This window comes from Drosophila suzukii, chromosome 3, assembly GCF_043229965.1.
Source record: "Drosophila suzukii chromosome 3, CBGP_Dsuzu_IsoJpt1.0, whole genome shotgun sequence".
Taxonomy (NCBI): Eukaryota; Metazoa; Arthropoda; class Insecta; order Diptera; family Drosophilidae; genus Drosophila; species Drosophila suzukii.
The window spans coordinates 88,476,454-88,492,343 of record NC_092082.1 but is presented as its reverse complement, the minus strand read 5'-3'; the positions used below and the strand labels follow the sequence as shown (position 1 = coordinate 88,492,343).

At 41.5% G+C, this 15,890-nt stretch overlaps 4 protein-coding genes across 4 annotated transcripts; 1 reads left to right on the top strand and 3 right to left on the bottom strand.

Annotated features, from left to right (window-relative positions):
- Positions 1-277: 277 nt before the first annotated feature.
- LOC108012045 (uncharacterized) lies at positions 278-1,417 on the bottom strand. Its single transcript, XM_017077324.3, has 2 exons — positions 1,202-1,417; positions 278-1,134 (listed from the first exon to the last, which is right to left on the bottom strand). Exons 1-2 carry the CDS (start codon positions 1,355-1,357, stop codon positions 925-927), a joined length of 366 nt encoding a protein of 121 aa, XP_016932813.3. The 5' UTR covers positions 1,358-1,417; the 3' UTR covers positions 278-924.
- A 217-nt stretch (positions 1,418-1,634) lies between these two features.
- Positions 1,635-9,639, bottom strand: Lgr1 (Leucine-rich repeat-containing G protein-coupled receptor 1). The gene is made up of 17 exons (XM_017077331.4): positions 9,194-9,639; positions 6,715-7,188; positions 5,676-5,830; positions 5,534-5,608; positions 5,380-5,457; positions 4,720-4,794; positions 4,586-4,651; positions 4,454-4,522; positions 4,306-4,380; positions 4,127-4,244; positions 3,701-4,062; positions 3,484-3,636; positions 3,148-3,293; positions 2,846-3,074; positions 2,594-2,789; positions 2,322-2,518; positions 1,635-2,266 (listed from the first exon to the last, which is right to left on the bottom strand). Exons 2-17 carry the CDS (start codon positions 7,054-7,056, stop codon positions 2,089-2,091), a joined length of 2,514 nt encoding a protein of 837 aa, XP_016932820.4. The 5' UTR covers positions 7,057-7,188; positions 9,194-9,639; the 3' UTR covers positions 1,635-2,088.
- Positions 9,640-10,304: 665 nt separating this feature from the next.
- Positions 10,305-10,931, top strand: Atg8b (Autophagy-related 8b). Its single transcript, XM_017077322.4, has one exon. The coding sequence runs from the start codon at positions 10,454-10,456 to the stop codon at positions 10,814-10,816; it is 363 nt and encodes a 120-aa protein (XP_016932811.1). The 5' UTR covers positions 10,305-10,453; the 3' UTR covers positions 10,817-10,931.
- Positions 10,932-12,194: 1,263 nt separating this feature from the next.
- On the bottom strand, positions 12,195-15,819 carry Pxt (chorion peroxidase). Its single transcript, XM_036819602.3, has 8 exons — positions 15,545-15,819; positions 14,295-15,085; positions 13,700-14,126; positions 13,318-13,645; positions 13,090-13,264; positions 12,868-13,026; positions 12,487-12,806; positions 12,195-12,426 (listed from the first exon to the last, which is right to left on the bottom strand). Exons 1-8 carry the CDS (start codon positions 15,708-15,710, stop codon positions 12,360-12,362), a joined length of 2,433 nt encoding a protein of 810 aa, XP_036675497.3. The 5' UTR covers positions 15,711-15,819; the 3' UTR covers positions 12,195-12,359.
- Between the last annotated feature and the right edge of the window lie 71 nt (positions 15,820-15,890).

The following is a 15,890-nucleotide window of genomic DNA, read 5'->3' as shown; positions in this document are numbered from 1 at the left end:
CGCAAAAGTCGTAAAGTTAAATTTTATTTTCCTTCGCAAATTGCCGCCATAACTGTTTGAACACTACAATTTCCCTGCTTCACTCAAACTATAAACATTTTACATGCAATTGAATATATTGCTTTCCAATCGAACATTCAGATGGGGTAAAGTTGGGGTGACTGAGTAGGAGAAGCACTTATTGATGGTTGAAATATGGATTTAAATGTTAGGACCTATTACTTTGCAACTGAAACAAAAGAGGACCATATATGTTTTCCCTTAAATAAATATATCCCATGTTTGACCATTTTATTCCATCGCAAATATAAGGTAAGAAATATTTTAACACAATGTCCTTCTTCAGATGCTTAGATAACTTATTAAAGATTTAGCACACAGAAACAAAAGGTGTCAATATCAACTTGATATTTACAAAAAATTTAGTACATATTGGCATTGAATAATGTAAAATATATATTGAAAATTATATTTTTGGCTTTCTTTCCTTCCAAAAACACAATCGAAATCATACGGAACATCATCATAGCTAGAATATGCTAGTATATCTTATCAGTTATATGGTCAAAACATCCGAATCCCAGATCCATATTGAAATGACTTGAAAGACTTTAATTTCAGTGAAAAAAGTGTATTTCTAAATTTGGCTTTAGAATTAAAGGCAGTCTTTTGATCGCATAGACGACTCAAAAGTTAATCTAATTTTTGGGGTATTACAGAAATCCGTATCTACTAAATTTCAACAGAAACTCCATACAAATTCGGTAGAAAGTTGAAGAGCGTTCATCCTCACAATCAGCCTGCGATATTTCTATCCTTTAAATGCGACTCCTCGGCACAGATCATAATCTAAATTTAATAGGTTATTCCGGGTAGCTCCAGCCACTTGAAGATAAAGTATTCCTTGAACAACTGGGGTCGCTGCTACATGCGCTGGATAACACAGCCCTTAAACGAATTTAGCCGGGCATCGATTTCGCCCTCCTCCAGCTCGTTGAAGGCATAGATGTCCTGGTAGCAGGATGGCGAAATGCACTGTCGGATGCAGTTGATCTTCGCCACGCCCACGGGACTGAGGTTTATGCACTGGGCGTGCTGGTCACAAGTCACCTCCAGTTCATGGTATGTTATTTCCTGTTTTTGGTTGGCCATTTAAAAAGGAATTAGTGGACAAGAAAAATCAATATGTTCGTGGACTCACATTCTTGCTGGTCTCCTTATAGGCATACTCCGGGAAATTAAAAGTGGCTGCCTTAGGAAAAAGCTTTCCATTCAGTCCGTGAATCTCCTTGTAGCCATTGGCAAGTTTAAACAAAACTATTGAACAGATTGCCAGGAATATCACAGGACGCGTCATTTTCCGGTTACTTGTTTGGTCCTTCCTGAAGTCAGCTGTCCTGCCAGGGATGAAAAACAAGTCCTCGAACTTTACGCTTGAATAATGAGGCATTTTAAGTGTTTCAAATAAAAATATACCAGAGATAGATGGCGCCAAAATAGGCGATGTAGAATCGCTTGTAAAATGTATGTAAAATATGGCGCCTTTATTCAAACATTCAAGTGAAAATATTGAAAAGTTTTTTGTTTTACAATTTGAACAAGGCTTTACCAAGAATTATAACTTTTCACAGCAATTACACTTTCTTTATTTATTAACATTTATATACATCAATATCATGATTTCAAAAATTTGTTTGTAGACAAAACAGGAAAATACATTTTATACATTTAAAATTTTGTTATCTATACAATTAAAACATTCATAACTTAATTTCTATACACATCCAAATACATTCATATCAAGAAAAAACACTTATGTTCACATTTATATATACTTTGACTGGGATAAGCTCTTTTCTATTAGCAATACTTTTATCATTAGGTACAACTGTATGGATAGACTAAAAAACTTAAGTAAGACAAGAAGACATAAAACAAACTTATGCGTTTAAAATATCATTAATCATGGGATGCTAACAATACTGGAACAGATAGCGGAACAAAGAGAGAGCGTTTTATAACAAAATATGTATAATATATATCACAACGGGGTGGGAAGAGGTGTATTCACAATACCCAAGGTTCGGTTCAAACATATTCCTCGCTCTTCTTCAGCATTTTCTGGGTCTCTGTGCCTATTACCGTCTGCATTTTGCAGGTGAGCGAGCTGTGCCTCTGTATAGATCCGTGGATGGTGAATCTAGTGGTGGCATGTCCCGAGAGGCTATCCTTGTACTTTAAGGCGCTCTGCCGACACAGACCAAGTCTGAAAGGATAAGGGTTTACAAATGGGAACACACATTCATGGTTGTATTACATACTTTGACAACAAGGTGAACAGATCCTGGCGATACTGAGACGTCAATATGGCATAAAGGTAGGGATCCGCACAGGAGTTCAATGGGTAGAAGAATACTAGCAATATTTTTGACTTGGTCACATTGATCAGTGGGTAACCAGCAAGGGCCGTAAGTCCAAAAAAGGCAATAGGAGACCAGCAAGCAAAGTTTGTAAAGACCTGAAAAGAGTTTTAAATACATATGTTATTCTACTTGATCTGGGTCTTAATATTCTTATAACTAGATCTACCCACCAGAAGGGCCATCTTCTTGGCCACGCTGAGTTCCCCCGGACTATTATGGTGCGCCTGCCGGGTCTCGCGACCCAGGGATAGATAGATCTGGGCATAGCACACGGCAATGATGGAGAAGGCCACGCCATTGCAGACCATGATGGCAATCAGATACACAGTGTCGTATACATCGCGGTTTTCCATCGGAAGGCAGATGCTGCAATGACCAAGGCGTTAGTTCAGGGGTGCCAGATGACCCATTTACTTGCTCACCTCGTCGACGAGTAATTACTAATACCAAACAGGGGCAACGAGGACATAAACATGGAGTAAATCCAGCCGCCCAGCATGATGAGCGCTGCAGGACGCAACTTGATGCGATGGTTCAGGTACATGGCCTGGGTGATGGCGAGCCAGCGCTCGATGGTAATCACGGTCAACGTGAATACCGACAAATGGCTGGCAAAAACGGTGAGAAAGCCGGCTGCTTTACAGCCGAGCCCTGCGAAAATCGAAGAGGAAATCGAAAATCAAAGGTAAATCCATGCATGAAAAGCAAGAAAGGGGTCACGCACCGTACTGCCAATCGTAGGCGTAGTTAAAATACTCCCCCATGGAATGGGCATCGATGGAGGCCACCAACAGCAGATAGACTCCCAAGCACAAGTCGGCGAAAGCGAGATGGCACATGAGAAATCGTGGCACTGGCGTCGATTCGGGTCTGGAATGCAAGAGGATTATAAGCACTTGAAAAAATGAGAATATTTCAAAATCAGGCTTTAAAAATATGTAAAAATATCTTTCGATGATTTAAACATTCTTCTAAAGATGAACAGAAATAAGATTTCTAATAAAAAAGTTTACTTTACAATTATTTTTCCAAGTGCTGACTTTTCAATTGAATGACTCACCTAATCGATAGAATTACTGTCAGCACAGCCACATTGCCAACCACGGCCAGAGCAACCACAATCCAAACGGAAATGCGAAGCCATTGGTAGCCCATGACATCCTCACAAGGGTTAAGATCATTGGGCATGGGATAACACTCTATATTGGGCTTTCTGCAATAAGTGAGCTCTTTAGAACAGCCCTCAAGTAGTTATTTGCAAGTAGGTGGCTTCTCACCTGAATGTGAAATTGCCGCATAGTTCGGCAGACATGTCGTCCTCCGGATTAAGGGTAATCTTCTCGTGAAATGTGCCCTTGTTCAGCGTATCATCGGCCATGTAATCGAAGGATGCGAATGTGATGGGTACTAAGTCTGTAGATGATTCATCGGTGCTGTCAAAAGTACCGAAATCTTCTGGCATGGTATAGGCATTATCCAAATTGGATCTTTCCTTCCGGGAGACCGATTCACTCTTGCATTGCTTTCGCCACTTTTCAATCTCCAGCATTCGCTGGGCATGTCGCTGGGGATCGTGGCGAGATGGGAACTGAAAGGCGCAGCAGTGAAAGGAGTGCGTGAGGTAGGCCCGCTGCAGATTCTACAAAATATAATAAGCCAGAATTTTAGAATACTACTCTAACTTGAAGTACCCACTTACTCACCCGAAAATTGTAGATTGAAGGAATGGTTTTCAGAGTGTGGGTATTCTGAATGTACAATGCTTCGATGTTCTGAAGTCCCACAGAAGGCATGGCAACTAACGAAGTGCTGGAGAGATCGCTAGACAAATAATAAATAGTAAAAATCATATTCTATGAGTGATATATTTCCCAAGACTCACAGTTCAGTTATATCTATAATTCCATCGAATGCATTTGGATGCATATGTTCAAGCCTAAGGTTGTCATTTAGCGACCTGAAAATAAATCATATTAATTCATTACCCTGTTCTTTAGTTATTGTGATTGCTAAATTGACCAAATACTCACAATTTGGCTATCTTGGAGCCAAAGAAAGCGGAGTCATCGACATAGCTTATGTCATTGTTGGCCAAAATTCTATAAAGATTAGGATTGCTAAGAGATTACTTAAATTTTGTTTGGTTTAACAATTATACATACAATTGGGCAGTCTTTACTTTTATGGATTTAGTATCTATTCGAGTAATTTGATTATTATCGAGATCTCTGAGGGAAAAGAGGGAATAATTATGTAAATTTTAAAGATAATTAGGCTAATTTATTGTTGCACTCACATCATTTGCAAAATATTATGAGGTGGAAGGTGGCTCAGGTCGGGAACTCTGGTAAGCCCGCTGTTTATGATGCGTCTGTCGGAATAAAATGCATTATTATATTACACTCCTACACGTCCACACACTTTATAAGCACTCTCGCCGCTCCCCCAAGCTTTGCACTATAGGATTACTCCAACATTATGTTGTATTGTTCAAACATGCTGGATGTAAATTTATAACAAGTACAAAAAGTTTCCGGAGTACATTTCACCTAAAATGTGTTATTCTTTTCTTTTTTGTTTTGTTGAAATGGAAATTAATACACGCACAATGCAAATAAGAGAAATGAAAAATATTCTTTCCTTTGGTTTTATTTCAACCACTGTTTATTAATATATTATCTGTTTATGTTTGCTGCAGCCTAAATTTAGTTTGAGTCACAGCTTCAAATATGGATATGAACCCACATAGCAAACACACAAAAAGTCTACTTCAAAACAAATCAGCTGCTGACCCGGAAAAGTGGGCATTAAATTCTATATTTACCGATGACACAACATAAACCCCATCTTCCTGCCCAAATGAAATCACACAGCTGTGCGTGCTTATTGACTTGGTACCCCTTTATCTGTCACATATGGTAGCCCTATCCGAGATTTGGTAATTGAAATGGCTTACATAATTTCCACAGTGCCCGAAATGCCAAAGAATACGTCCTTAGAGAGAAAGGTCAGCTTGGGTGCATTAGTGATGTAGCTGTAAGTATATTTATATGGGAACTAACAATAAAGTGCTTTTGCGGCCGAAGCCACCACTTATAATCAGGCCTTACATTGTGCGCAACAGCGTTAAATTAGCGAAAGCCCCATCCTGTATCAGTTCCAGTTGCAGGCAGTCGGTGAAGGCCCTGTCGCGGCAAAGGACAATTAATGAGCACATATGGTGGCGAAGGATATATCCACTATCTAACTCACACATCCAGCAATGTGGGTCCGTAGACCTTCAGACCGGTGTAGCGTAGGCGTGGCAGCCCCGCCGACGCAATAGTTAGTCGCTGGATGGGCAGCTTCAGCGTTTGCGGTACGCGGTTAAGTCCGTCGCCCTCGCAACGGCATTCCACCTCCTCCGCCTGCAAAGAGATTGGGTTTTTAATATCAAAGGTGGGTGGGCTTCCGGTAGCTGTAAAATGTAACAAGCTAGAATCCACGCAGCACCATGCTATTTCTAATAAATGCACGCTGCTGCCGGATCAGAACTATATGGTATATGGAAGTACATAAATAAAACTATTTTTGCGGGTTTAGATACAGGTGGGAGTAGTTCAGGTGGTTGTAAAATGCAACCATGCCTAGGACAACGGAGTTTTTAATAAATGTGCGCAGTTGAGAAATCAAAACTTCTGTAGTATAAAAATAAAATAACACTTTGGCACCCACATATATATTTATTTACTTTTTTTTGTGAATTGTAAATCAAGTTGGTTTAGTTTAGGTAGTTGTAAAGTTTAACAAGCTAAAATCTATGCGCGTTATAAACTATATGTGCGCATTTGGTTGGTCAGATATAGATTAGATTTCCTGGGAACTACATCCTATAGCAATTTACTAGTCCTGGGATAGAAAAACTTCTAAGAAATGGTATTGCAACACCAGTAGAACTTCAATTAACTAGTTATGATACACAATTCTTTTTTTGGTGTAAAGTTTACCTGTATTATATCTACAAACTCGGCTCCACTCAGGGGAGGAAAAGTTCTAAGAAATGGAATGGTTGTGTGCTCTGCTTCAGTGTTCTGTGGAAAACGATGTATACGTTTTAATTACTCGAAATACTTCTGTTCCTAGAAATAATTAAGTTATGCATGCATTCTTGAAGTCCCTCCTAGTTTCTCTAATAAGCTACTCCCCTTGAAGTCCTGACAAAACTGACCCTGACTGGAGGCCAATCTGTTGCTGTCCCTCGCCGCTAAACATATAGAATTAAGTTGAAAGTGTACATCTATCAGACACTTACTTGATTACTTGCATTCCAACAGCAACACTTCCAGCCGGAGGGCGGCAAAGTCAGGGTCACCGAAGGCGTGTCCGTCGATTGACCCAGCGTCACCGCCGTGAGATTGGGGCTGGGGTTGGGATTGGGGTAGACATCGAATCCGTGGTGGATGTCGTGACAGTTGCTTGCGCTCAACGCCTCGCCGACGGCACTCGTGGCGTATACGCAATGTGGCCCGCACAGCGATGATAGCAGCAGATGATGGAGGAGCAGACGGAATTGGAACTCGAATGTCAGACACTTCAGGCCCCGCTTTGGTCGCCAAAGGGACTCCCTTGGGTGCTGGCTTGTGTGCTTTTCCATGGCTCTTTGTCGTTTCCGTCAACCGGTCCTAAGTACATAATCGTTGGCTCATTTCCTCAGCCAATATCCTGGTTATTTCTGCAGTCTCACTTCTAATTAGCTGCGTATGCGTTTGTGCATCTTGTGGATAGCCTGAAACGGAAAATGAGAGATTCAGTGACTGCGTAATGAAGCCATCAAGTTGCCCGTTCAGTTGGCGAATGATAAAGATAAATAGCATCGATTCCAGACATTTGGCATGTCGCGAATTGGACAGTCACGCTCTGAGGCTCGGACGCGTGTTTGATTGATTTTCAAATCCGTACAAAAGCGAACGAAATCGGCAAAAGATTATTCGCAGCAAATTTCTTGGGCAATCATTTGGTGGATAAAAGAGAAGCCCTTCGGCAGGAAATCAAATCTCACTTGACAATCGGTAGGACACTGACTCGAAATAAAGCAAACATTGGGGAGTTTGCTAATTAACATACGTTATGGCAGACATAAAGCTCATATTTAACCTATTGCATTATTTTTAGACAGCGTCTATATGTCTGTCAACATATCATATCACGTTTCCAGGCCCTATATAAAAATTTATTTTGAATGCCCCCCACGAGCAGTGACGCTTTAAGGCTCTGTTTGCGCTTAATTTTAGTTCTCGCCAGCTAATTGAAACATTCAGTTTCGCGTAATTAGTAATATCATAAACCCAGATTAGCTGGGAGCGAAGTTTTTGGGGGGTTCTATAAATATTCGTAGGCTCTGGGCCCAACTACTTGAATTTTTAACGCTTATCTGGGGACCTCAAAAGAGCGCCGACAGGTGTGCGCCATGTTTCTACCTTTTAATTAACAAATATTTGTTCTCGCATGTGCTCCAGCTAGCTTTATTGCCTCGATCTTTTGGACGCAGTGCACAATCTGGCTATCTGTGCCCCCTTTGAAGGGAAAGATTCAATGAAATTTAATTAGCACCTTCGTATAGGAATCGCCCTGAACCCTTGCTGGCATTTCAAAGGCCATGGACGTGTAAACAGATTTTCCAATGATATCAAAAAGTCTGACAAAAATCTTCACGAATATGCACTGCAAATGACGCAATAGGTTTACAAAGCGATTCGAATATACGAAAATCTCTCATTGTGCTCTCCCGAAAGCCAAGAAAATGAGTTAAATCAATTATTTACACAATATTCTGTTTGATTGGCAGCTCTGGCTGATTATTTGCATTCGAATCAAGACCGAATAGTTAGCAGACTTCATTCGAACCAAATCTAGTTTGACGCACAAGTCGAACCAACAAAGTTTTGCAAACCATTTAACTAATTTCTCTAATTGGTTTTTATTTGCTGCTTTTTGAATTTTCGAGTGGCTGCCATTGAATGGAGTAATCAAAGCACCCACGTTAAGTATTAAGTGGGAGGAACTTAAAATGTTCCAGCCCATAGAATACACTTCTAATGTCAAAAGTTCTAGTGTCGTTTTTAACGAATCAATGTTAATTACCGCATTAACAACATTATAAAACAAGTTAGTATGAATTTTTCGAGCAGCGACAAAATGTTCGTATAAATCAAATTAGAATGTTCTAGTTGAGTGGCCGCAGAAACTTTCTGTTTCGGTGGTCTGTTGGCAAATTGCACTTCAGTTTTAATTAAATTTTATTATCAACATTACGAAAATACGTGCCAAGCATGCTGTACATCCAAAGTTATGAAGAAATCTTTTTGAATTTTGAAGTCTATTAATATCCACCTATTAGCGGATACATGGTAATGCCGACACTCTGTCGAATGACAAATCACCTCACAAAATCAGTCCATTTCAATCGAATCAAATCGAATCGAATCCCATCTCAGCTCATCTCATCTCACAAACTTGAGCAAAATAAGCAGCTGCAACTGCATTTTGCAGTGCACTCAAGGAACACATCATTAAGCCGATTACTTTTCAGATTACGGAATACAATTGGGGAATTGCTTCGCACCCGTGAGTTTAATTAGTAATTGCCATGTACGTCTACACAATCGGGGGGTATAGACACATAGATTAGCTGTCCATATTTATAGCTTATCGCCACTAAAATCGAGAATGGATTTTTAGGCGGAACAGAATTTGATAATTTTACGGGAAGGCTTTTGCACAGAAACACTCACATTCACCGTCGAAGGAGGGATCGTGAAATATATTTTTCAGACCATCACATGGGCCTATAAATACGAAATTATAATGGATTTTCCGAGCGTTGTCAGTAAATTTGGTCAGGCGGTTTGTTGTTTAAAAATGTTTAACACACGCACAGCCGCGTTAATTTTCCCGATTTTCTTTTCTATAAACAATTCCAGCCACAAAGGAATCTTTACCACATGATGTTGCTCACCGGAACTGATGACTTTTGAATTTTTTTTCTAGTTGTCTTCGACCAATTGTTGAATACACCTGTTGCACAGGGACTAATTCCTTGGCACCAAACCGGAAGCCAATGTGCCACGAACTATGCCAAAATACGGAAGTGGGGGCGACGACGAGCAGCCGAGGCAGCGAGCGCGACCAACCGAGCAGCTCCAGCAGCTATAGCGAAATGAGAGCTGGAGCTCAAGAGGTGGTCCGAACGACGAGCCGAGCAGCCTGTAACGACGGAACACACATATTTGTTTTAGCTTTGTATACTGTTGTGTTACTGTTGTTACGGTCGGTTCAGGTGAAAGCTTTCGCCTTTTGGGGGCCCTGCATACACACTTGTTGAGCCGACTTGCGGTCGGTACTAAGGAGGCCTCGAAGGAATAGCGCCTTGGGTCCTTAATTACAGTTTGTATCATTGTTTAATATTAAAACCCGCGATTAATCATCATTTTTAATTGATCGATTTACACAATTCAACAAAGCCTATCAGAGTATAATACATCATTTTTGTACATTGATGATACTTTTTATATTAATGATTGCTTTTATATGTATATATTTTCTTTCGGTCTATAAATATTTATTTCTTAATGGTAATTATAAAAATGAAATGTAAATGTTAATAAACTTTTAAACCGCACGATTCTATACATATTTCGATCAATCTTTGGTTTAATAAGATCCCATTTTTTATAAAAGGCATTTATGGAACATTCCTAATGATTTATGTAATTCCACGTTCCAAAGATCCAAATCATTATAAACAAAACGTGTGCGAGTAAGTCAAAAATCATTAAAAGCCCAGACCGTAACGCTTATATACTAAATACTGAAATCGAAACATGAGTCATTACACAAGGAGGCCCTTGCTTATCTGCCAAAGCCAGCCGTGTAGTGAAGAGTAGAAAACAAACTTATTGGGAACTACAAACGGCAGCTCCAATAGACCTACCAAATCCAAAACAAAAATCCTTGTTTCGCCCGTTTCGATTCGAACACCAGTCTGCCCAGAGATGGACATGCACTTCCAGTACAAGAAGGATCACACCTTCGATAAGCGTCGCAACGAGGGCGACAAGATCCGGCGAAAGTATCCGGACCGTGTGCCCGTGATCGTGGAGAAGGCCCCGAAGACGCGCTACGTCGATCTGGACAAGAAGAAGTATCTGGTGCCGGCTGACCTGACGGTGGGTCAGTTCTATTTCCTTATCCGAAAGCGCATCAATCTGCGTCCCGACGACGCCCTCTTCTTCTTCGTGAACAACGTGATACCTCCGACATCGGCCACCATGGGGGCACTGTACCAGGAGCACTTCGACAAGGACTACTTCCTCTACATTTCCTATTCGGATGAGAACGTCTACGGACGTCAGTAGACTCGGGTTTGCCCCGCCTAATCGTTTTTGGTGGTCGGTTGAGTTTCAATTGTCACATTTCGCCATTGGCAAGTTCATCAATAAAGAATGACTGGTCCTAGCCAGCTAACCAGCAGCTAACGTCGCAATCGTCATCATCGTGGTGCCCATGCTGGGTAAAACAATTATCCCAGTTTGTGCTTCCCCTGTGATCGCATTCGCTAATCCCTTGCCGCGGGTCTCTGGAAAAAACAAATATTAATTGAAATGCTCAAAAAAAAAATTGAAAAAAACAAAACATCTAGTGAACTCACGGCTACGACTTAATTATAATTCACAAATCGATGGCCCGTCCCATTCAGGGCAGCGACAAATTAAATGGAGGCATCGCTTTTTGTTGTTATGATGTGCTTAAGCTCACTAATTGGTGAAAATATGAGACATAAAACCAGTTTAAATCGGGCAAAAGTGTGCTCTGAAAGCATGCAATAAAAATTCAAGCTCGGATGAGCCAGTCTTTTCGGTTTTTGGTGGCAGTGCATCAAATCAAAGTTGTTTGACAAACTTATTGACGCCGTGCCCCTGGATTAGCGGAGGAAACTTTTAAATAAATATAGAAAAGAACTGATAGTACCGGTATTATTCCGCTAGACACCCACAACATCCCGCCTTATTTAAATTTAGCCTTTGTTTATTGTATTAATCTACATATCGTGTCGTAACCGCAAAAATTACCCAAATATACGAGTTTAGAATTTGAAAAATATATTAAATTATCCAAACAAATTTGAATCTCCCTAATAAATTGGAAAGTTCAATAATAAAATTGGTTATCATCTGGAAATTTGTTGAATTGCCAAGATATTTAAGTGTCAGCGCAGATTTTAAACGGCGCATATTTTCCGCAACTTGTAAGTTGACATGACTTACGTAAGGAATGTAAAAATAGGAGATCAAATAGCGAATATCTAAGGTTAAACAAGACTTCACAGATACATGTCGACACACACAACTCACTGTGAAATGGAGCGGAATTGATATAGACATTTAATAATATTCTGTTATACATTTTAATTTAGCTTGATATTTGCATATCATGTTATTTACAAATGCGAACAGCCACTAATTGACTAGATAATCCAAAGCGAATCTACCAGGCCAGAAACAAACATATAAATATTCACATACATATATCATAACAGTAACAGAAGTGCAAAACAAATTAGAGTCAATTGAGTTAAGAAATTAGTGAGATCCCGAATATGAATGACAACTTCTGGGTTATCGGGTATAAATATTTGTAATACCAAAAAGGACAGAGGGCCAAAAGGAAGGCAGAGAGCTTAAGATTGAACAAATAAGAAATATATTCTTCGGGGACAAAGAAATTTGCGCTTAATTAGCAATGGAAATCAGCTTAATCGATCGCGGCTTTATTTTAGCTTCTTTGTTAAGCCGCGCAGTTACATAAAATGGGGATATACAATTCGGCGGAACATTCGCATATATAAAATACAGTTTAAAAACTCGATAAATAAATTAAAAGTGCATTTAAAAAATTATCTCAAGTGCGCCATGCCGCCAAGTTAACAGCAGGCAGGCTGGGATCATCACAGCCAATCATTTGGTTGCTATAAAGAAATAAGCAAGTCACTAAAGAAATCGACCAGGTCATTTTGGACTTCACTTACTCAGGATGATCAGCCCGAATGAATGCGGCCAATGGCACCGCTTGCAGGGTGAGACGGTCTGAATTGTCGCAGATCAAGCGGGCCAACGTCGCCTTACGAATCTGCTGTAGCTGCTGGGGATTGAATGCGCCAGGATTCACCCCATTATCGTACTCATAGTAGTAGCGATCGCCCTGCTTGAAGCGGGCAAATTGATCAGCTATGATCTCAGCAAAGGTCATGCCCACAACGCCACCCTCGACGGCCTTCTCCAGCAGACCGCCCACCCATAGATCAATATCGTCGGGTGTGCGATAAACGCGGGAAAGCTTCTGGCCAATCTGAAAGATATATGAATAGATTAGATGGTATATATACTTATTTTTCATTCGTTTAACCCACCTCACTGGAAAATTGCTCGAAGGCCTGCAGTTTGGGTGCCCCCATCAGCTCCAAGTAATCATTGTAGCTACGAAGACCTTGGTCGCGTCCTCGCTGAATGTTAATGGCGGCCAGGTCCAGGCCAAATGGATTATCGCCGCGGAACAGGAAACGGCTGAGCTGTTCAGGGGAAAGGCCAATTAGAAAACCACATGCAACTAATGAATAAAGGTTAATCCCTACTCCCTGACTAATTGAACTGTCCACCTGCTGCATGGGCTGGCTGTAAAGAGTGCGCAACATGTCGTCATAGAACTCGCGCTTGCGCATCCGCGAAGGATTAAACATCACATCCGGAATATTGACTACCTCATCGATGCGACCATGCTCCTGGCGAATGTGGAACTTGCCATCGACACTGCAGGCAAAGTTTTAAAATCTAAATTTTGTGTAATAATCAAATTACCCCACCTGGAATGACCCATGCGATAGGCTGCGCCTGAGAATTCGTTGGTTATGGACGGGTTTACATTCACATTGTAGTCGTGAGCATAGCCCTGATGCAGTGGCACCAAGCGGAAGCGTTTCATCTGCTGCGGCCCAATGATAATGGGCAAGAATTCGTTGTAGGTGATGTGCTGCATTTCGGCAATCACTATGCGTCGAGCCTCCTGGAAAAGCCACTCATCGCTGGCTGAGGGATTCAGTTGGCTCAAGGCGTCTGCCACACGATTGTGCTCGCGAGCCAGCAGAATTTGAAGGGTGATCAGGGATATGATTTGATTGGTTCGGCCATCGCCTGAAAACGTAGCAAAATATTAGCAAATGTTTACATTTCTTGAGGCTTATTTACCCGAGTGGAAACAAGACTTTCCGGCCTCCTCGCTGGGGCAGGCATTCTTGTCGTTTGTCAGAGGTAGCAGATCCCGCCCGAAATCATTCATCATTCGCAAACGACCACCTCGGAATGCCCTCAGGCTTCGAGACGCCTCATCACTGGAACCATAAACCGGTGAGGCATCCAAAAAGTGGGTCACTTTGCTCATCTGCTTGCCGTAGCCAAGTTGGCAGTCGGGACTGGGCACCAGGGACAACCTAACAAAGTTCAAGCAACGCACTCCAAAGGCTGCGTAAAAGTCATCATCTTGTTCGACGTGGATCGGCATGCAGGCGAAATGACTTTCCTGAGGACTTAGAGCGACTTTTCCCTCGGGGGAGCAACACTGCACCAGGTTTCCATCCTCAAGACGCACCGAAGAGGTTTGCGAAATGTCGTGGGCCTGAAAATAAAATAAAACAAGAAATAGTATCAACTGCCAAAACATTTTTAGCTGATAATATATCAATATATCGATTAATTGCTCATTTGATAGGTAGGCCAGGCCTTTTAAAAGAATTATAATTCATTTCAAAATTTTTATTAGAGTTCTGCCCATCCGGTTACCTACCACGACCTGTCCGAACTGCATCACGAGCAAATTGTAGATGGGATGCGGACGATCAACGTCCGAGAGCAGGGTGCGTGAGATCTTGCGGGGGCCCAGGAGGGGAGTGCCGTCGGCGGAACGCGCACGTGGTGTCCAGATCCCGTCCTCATAAGCGGGGGGCAGCAGGCGCTCCATGGGCTGACCTGCAGCGCCCCACAGTGACCTCTGTGGCAGGGGATTGTTGCAGGTGCCATCGAGACTGCGATAAACCGAGCGGATATTTCGGCAAAGCGGAGGCGGCTGGCAATGCTGGGCCAAGGGAGTCTCCGTGAACTTGACGGGCACATTGTTGGTAATGAAGTCTTCCACGGGCACCTGCTCCTTCTTTCCAAACAACTGGGTTGTCATCACCTGCTCGATAGCACTGTTCGAGATGGCAAAGTTGTGCAGGTCATCCTTGGCCGTCGAATGGAACACCAGGCCGTGGGCAAAGTCCGGAAAACCACGACGCACGGGTATCTGGGCAATTCCGTGCATCAGGTGCTCGAAATTGCGACGTGCCTCATCCAAGACCGATAGCGGAAGGATGGTGGGAATACCGGATCGCCGCTCCTTGGAGGAGATCTCCTCCTGCCTTGGGGCAGTGTGATTCTGCCCCGTCTGGCAGCAGAAGCCGAATTTCCCAGCCGGTAGATCGCAAATCTGCGGTTTATCATGACTTTCCATGCGAACGTGGGCGGGACACTGGATTTGGGGCACGCATTTTACACCGTCATTGCAGGGCTGACATTTTTTCAGCAGACCGCTGGTGACTAAACAGAAAGAAATCGGGAATTAATTGGAGATATATTAAAATATGATTAATAATAGGACTTAATTTAAAGGTTTTTTTGGATTTGCACTTATATTAGTATTTTGTCGGTTTAGAAGTTCCTTTCTTATTTCTTAAATGTTGACAAAAAATGTAACAAGTTGCATAAATTGCGGATTCAAAATCAAAATGAATTCGGAATTTCTCGATTCTCAAATCAGAACATAAGAATATAAGATTTTGCTAAAAAAAATTATAGTTATAAGATACTAGTTTTTGACTAAGTATTTTTTCAGTGTAAATCGAGACGACATTGGTCCAATAACCGTTACATAAGAGAACAGAGGCGAAAGAGCGAGACAGATAGCTACCGAAAGAAGTACCGTTTATCCTGAACGCCATTTTGAAAGTTCGAAGATCAATTTATTTTAATTTGTTTAACTTGCTTAATCCATCTAACCTGTTTCGGCTTTTTTAGTAGTTTTCGTGGAACTGGCCACTGGCGCTGGAGTCTGCAGATTGGGAACATCATCGAAACGGTTTTGGCGCGCGGTAAATGCCGCAGCCTGTGATTCGCCAAATTGCGTCAAAACTAAAAGCGCCGAAACTAACAAAATGCGACTCATTTTGCGCTTATATACAAACAAAGACAAAACAAGCAATATTTCATTTAATTTCGCTTTATATATTTTTGTAAAGAAACTCAACCTAAACGCGTTGAATTAAACTTGAAATGCCGCCATTTTTATTCGATGTCAGGAATACTCGATAACAATGCAGAACGATTTTCAGTGTGCTGTTGTGCA